Consider the following 5,354-nt stretch of genomic DNA (forward strand, 5'->3'; position numbering starts at 1 on the left):
CTCGGCGGTTTGCCGTGGAGAATTTGCTCTTAAATTTGGTGGACAGGTCGTCCCACCCTGTTATAGAGCCCTCCTTCACTCCCTTGGAGATCCACGCTTGCGCGACCCCCTTAAGAGTGGTGGGAAAGTATTTGCACCAGGTTGCTTCGGACTTTAGACAGAGATGCATGTGCCCCTCGTAGGGGGCGATATGGTCCTTTGGATCCGAAGTCCCATCATATGTGATGTGCGACGGTATTTTAACCGTGGGCACATGCTCTTCCAGAATCCATCGCTCGAATGGGGAACTGGTAGGTAGCATAACGGCCTTGCTTTTGTTCCTGGCCGAAGGGACCGCGCTCCGCCTTCCTAGGGAGGTAGGAGTGGTTTTTCGTCCCTGGCTGGGAATTCTGGGCCTCGGCTACAGGGAACGAGAGGCGGCTGTGCACACTCGGCTCCCTGCCGCTGAGTCGGTCGAGTACGCTTCGGCGGGCAGTCTCAGGTTGCTCTCGGCAGGCAGATTCTGGCCGAGAGGCTGAGCTGCTGCTCTTGTGCGTTTCTGGCCGAGAGGTTGAGGATCCTTTGAAAAATTGAGGGTTCTTTTTCCTCTCTCTTTCAGTTCTCCAAGTATCCTCTTCCCACTCTTCCAGCTCCCGAAAGGAGGGAGGCCTCCCCCCGTCATGGTATGCGGAGGAGTTCGATCGCGAGGTGGAGGCATATTTTGTGCCCTCATTGCCTCCATGAGCACTGCCAGCGCTCTCGCCACCTCCTCCGAGCTGGGCCTCGTCAAAGGGGTCCTCGGCTGAGTGTGAGAGTGAGAGCGGATGGTCGAAGGTTGGCTTTGGGGCACTGAATGAGTCCTATGATCGGGCTGACCTCTGTTAGACCGAGGTGGACTCGGTCTATGATGAGAGTTGTGAATTACGGGAGAAAGAGAATCCTCCCGGTATGATCCTCCCTCCGAACTAAGACCCTTAGGAGAGTTCCGGTTCGGCGAAGGTGATGGCGTAGGAGTTTTAGGCCTTTCGCCTGCTCCTTGACAAAGGTTTTTGCTCTTGCGGTTCTTAGGTATTGTCACTAAGATGATTGCAAGATGATTTTAACTACAGATTTTTGAAAGTCTTCCCCACAGACGGCGCCAAATTGTTTCGGATGAAAACAATGGGACCTTGCCAAAGGTCCGATGAAGTGGTGAAGACTGGATTCGGTCCAAGTGATGTTGGGTCGAAGGTTTCCTGCACAGCAAACACACGTAAACTAGCTTCGGGGGTGTTGCCGAGGAAGGCCCCTCCGATGCTAAAGTCAGCACAATGTGTAGAGAGAAAAAGCTATGCAAGAGAATTAATTGCTTGAGGGTTTTGTGAAAATCCCCGTACAAATGTGATATTGATGGCTTTTATACCTTTGCATATATGGGGGATGTGGGCCTTGGCCCAATTGACTTGCCTTGTGGAATGATCTTGACTTTAGCACAATTGGAGAGTTGAACCTTGACCTTGGGCTTTTAATTAGATCATTTAATGTCTAGGCCCAATTGGACTAAATTGGACCCAAACAGTTCCTATAATATAAAAACATTATGAAATGTATCAATTCGTGCATTGTAAATAAAAACCATTGAATAAATAACAAATAATACCATTGTTGTCTTCTCCTTCATTTATAGGTATTTCATCATCATAACTTCTAATCATGTCTGCATTGTTGAAATCTTCTTGTCTTTTTAAAGTAATGTCATCTCTTGTTTGATCTAAACTGTTATCACCTTCTCGACCTTGCAAATCATTATCATTATTGTTTCCAGAGTGTTACGCTTCATCTCGTCCTATATCAAGTACATTTTGGGGCAAGTTAGTAGAATATACCAAAATTAAGAAATCGCATGAATATTTCCTTGTATACCTCTTCCGGTTTTATCACCGTTTTTATTTCCTTGTCTTGCCTGTCTTTTTTTATTTGATCATAATAACCTAGCAATTGACATTGGTGGAATGAGATTGCTCCTTCGATCCCCTTCTTTGTTCTCATTAATTTTAACCTGAAATTTTTTATAATAAAGAGTAGGTAACCAAATATAAGATAATGCATGATTATTAGATAGTATCCAAGAAAAACTTTACGAAAAATAAGTCAATACCTTCTTATTTGAAGTCACATTGTGAGTTTCTTTCTCATACTCAACTTCCTCATTCTCATCGGGTACATAATCACTATCTTTCTCAAGAGATGCATTACACTTTTCTTTACTTTTCTTAACTTTTGAGCTATCTACTAAACTTGTCAAAGAAGCGGCAATGCGCTTTATGCCCAAAGTCTTCATCCTCGTCTTGTTAGCTTCAATTGTCCTGAGTCTTTGTATTTCATACTCATTTTGAGCTATGTAGTTTTCTTTTGAAGGAGCCTTTCCTCCTGATCTTGACATATTGGAGCTAAAGAAGAAAAACTATTAGAAATCAAAGTGATAAACTACGGTAAGTATGTGCATGAATAAAATCATTACAATAAATCAAATCCTTGTAAAATTATTTAAACCAAATAATATTTTAATTACTGGATTAATTTGTCGATTTGACACATTAAGAAACCTTAAATGTCATAAAATTGTCTTTTATGTATTTGAACCTACATATAAAAGTAGTTTGTCAACTATTCAACCAAACAAAACAAAATTTCATACCTTAATCAAAGTTAATAGCCAAACAGAGTACCTAAATTGAACTTACGCTTCCCACCCAAAATAGCATCACCCTGACTAAACACTCACCCTTTTCTTTCTTTTCTCTCTACTCCCACAATCTTTCTCTTTTCTTTAATTATCACTCGAATACACATATTTGTTTTATTATTATTAGTGTTTTGATTATACAGAAAACAAAAATGATGGGTAATATGAGAAATATGGACTCTCAATCATAACCAAAAGGGCGGTTCGGTAATCGGGTACGGGTATGGTCTTACGACAGATCTCACAAAAATCATTAATCTACAGATATTTGCACAAAATTCAACCAATAATCAAAACATTCGTTATAGTATAATAATAGACCGCAAACTTCAAAGTTGATACATTTTATCATTCAATTAAATTTCACAATCAAAGTAGTTTAAATTAAAAAGTATAAATAACAATAAATTCGTAGTTCAATCTAAAAATTTAGAATACTATCATATTCAAAATAATAAAAAAAATCATATTTAAAATAATTAAAAAACAACAAAAAAATTACTTCTATTGATGAATTAAACATATTAATTACCTTGGACGGTGATAAATACTCCAACAAATCAAATTCGACTGCTTCCAATCGCTATTTTCTTCGTCTGAGTTCTCTGAGTTCGAGTAGTAAGATTTATTTTAAATCTAACTTTTGAGATTGCTTAGTGTAAATTTATAGGAGGAAAATTTAAAAAAAGGATAGACAAGGGGATTATTTACCACATGTATTTTAATTGTGAAAATTTTAGGAGGGAATAACAGATGAAAATAAAAAAATTCCCTCTCAATTTTTGGGGTTAATTCAGTTTTGAAAATTTCACTATTTTGGATCATAATTCCGCCAAGATGATCAAGAATTTTATTATTTTCCATTTTTTCTGATTTGTTGAAATTGAAGATAAGTTAGGAAGATTTGGTGGGTTGTTTGCTTCTTTTTGGGGAAATAATGGCGGAACATACGAAGGGCTTTGTTTAAGGTGTTGGGGTTTTCTTTTTTTTTTTTTCTTTTTTTTGTTTTGCCTTATTATATTTGTTTGCTTTCCTCCGTTTTTTTGTATGGGATGGGAAAGGAACGATGGGAAAAGATTGAGATCTAGAGTACAATATACATTAACATTATACAACATACTTTCATACATTATACAAAATGAGTTGACTTTTATTGCACTGTTTGTTTACTTAATTTAACTAAAGGTTTTATCAATACATAAAAAAAAATGTGTTGCTATGTAAAATACCTTTGCATTGGTCTTACGTAAATTATCATTGTATCAAATTTTTATACTTAATATACAAATATTTCTTCGCACAAATATAAGTCAAATTGTTCTAATTATTATGAAATAGAGAAGGGTATTACAAGTGTACAACATAAACTCTTGTCTTATGTGTAGTATAAAAAAACTCAAGTGGTACGTAAATACTCCTTTCGTGTTTTTTTAAGTGTTACACTTTGATAGATACGTAATTTTAGAATAATTTAACTAACTTAAATAAAAATAAGAGTAGTAGTTTATTACTTATTAAATCACAGACATATTAGAAATATGAAGAGAGTATCAACATATCAATTTGTTGAATATCAAGATACTATTTAAAATTAAATCAATACATAAAATAATTAGAGTTTGTCTTTCCAAGATAATAAGACAAGGTATATTTTAGATAGCGTGAAGTTACATTAGTTTTCCAAGTATTTCATATGTAATTATAATAATTTACTACTCAATTTTATTTATTGTGCAATTGTCACACTCAAATTTAATTATAACAAATTGGTTATATTCACATTACATAATCTAAGTTAATATCAACTTAACTTCAGCTTAATTTTAGTTCAGTTCAGCTCCAATCAGTTCATTTTAGTTCCTAATTTCCTTCTCTCATAAACAATTCATTTCAGCTCTATTCAGTTAAGTTCAATTCAGTTCCTCAATTTCCTTCTCTCATAAATAATTCATTTCAGCTCTATTCAGTTCAATTCATTTAAGTTCAGTACCGCTTAGTTGTTATTCAATAAATCAGAATAGGCCCTTAGTGTATGTATGTAGTGTCATAGTTTAGTCAATATAAGGAAATCTGTTAATTTTATACTCTCATTCATCTACACATAAGCTAGTTTTGCCTTATAGCATGTTCAATTCAGCTTAATTTCAATTCAGTTCAGTTAGCTCCAATCAGTTCAATTCAGTTCAGTTCTTAATTTCCTTCTCTCATAAAATATTCATTTCAGCTCAGTTTAATTCAAATCAGTTCAGCTCCAATTATTTCAGTTCAGTTCAGTTCAGCTCCAATCAACTCAGTTCAGTGCAATTCAGTTTAGCTTAGTTCAATAAATGTGAACAAACCCTCAAAGTCTATAAAAACTCACACGTGTTAATTATTTAAAGTGTTATATTCCTTCCATTTCATATTAATTATAACACTTCTATATTAGGAAAAAATCCATCATTATTTTATAATTTCTCTCTCACACTAACCCCACTTTAACAAGTATTATACTTCCTCCGTTCTTTTATTATTGCACCATAAGGGTTTGACACAAATTTTTTGATAGTGGAAGAAAGGATGAGAGAGAAAGGTAGAAAACTGCCTTAAAAGGTAAGTGGTGCAATATTAAAAAAAAACGGAGGAAGTATTATTTTTCTTTCCTACCAAC

General features: G+C 35.4%; 1 protein-coding gene across 3 annotated transcripts; it reads right to left on the minus strand.

Annotated features, from left to right (window-relative positions):
* Nucleotides 1-1,617: 1,617 nt before the first annotated feature.
* LOC110700232 lies at nt 1,618-3,968 on the minus strand. Of its 3 annotated transcripts, XR_002507175.1 has the most exons (4): nt 3,237-3,965; nt 2,117-2,408; nt 1,882-2,017; nt 1,618-1,804 (listed from the first exon to the last, which is right to left on the minus strand). XR_002507175.1 is itself a non-coding variant. In XM_021877745.1 (3 exons), the coding sequence occupies exons 2-3, from the start codon at nt 2,399-2,401 to the stop codon at nt 1,940-1,942; spliced, it is 363 nt and encodes a 120-aa protein (XP_021733437.1). In that variant the 5' UTR covers nt 2,402-2,422; nt 3,237-3,968; the 3' UTR covers nt 1,934-1,939. The 3 variants fall into 3 exon arrangements, 2 of the variants coding, with proteins under 2 accessions (XP_021733437.1, XP_021733433.1); XM_021877745.1 differs by lacking the exon at nt 1,618-1,804 and having other exon boundaries at nt 1,934-2,017; nt 2,117-2,422; nt 3,237-3,968; XM_021877741.1 differs by lacking the exon at nt 1,618-1,804 and having other exon boundaries at nt 1,934-2,017; nt 3,237-3,963.
* Nucleotides 3,969-5,354: the final 1,386 nt, after the last annotated feature.

This window comes from Chenopodium quinoa, unplaced genomic scaffold (assembly GCF_001683475.1).
Source record: "Chenopodium quinoa cultivar QQ74 unplaced genomic scaffold, ASM168347v1, whole genome shotgun sequence".
Lineage (NCBI taxonomy): Eukaryota > Viridiplantae > Streptophyta > Magnoliopsida > Caryophyllales > Amaranthaceae > Chenopodium > Chenopodium quinoa.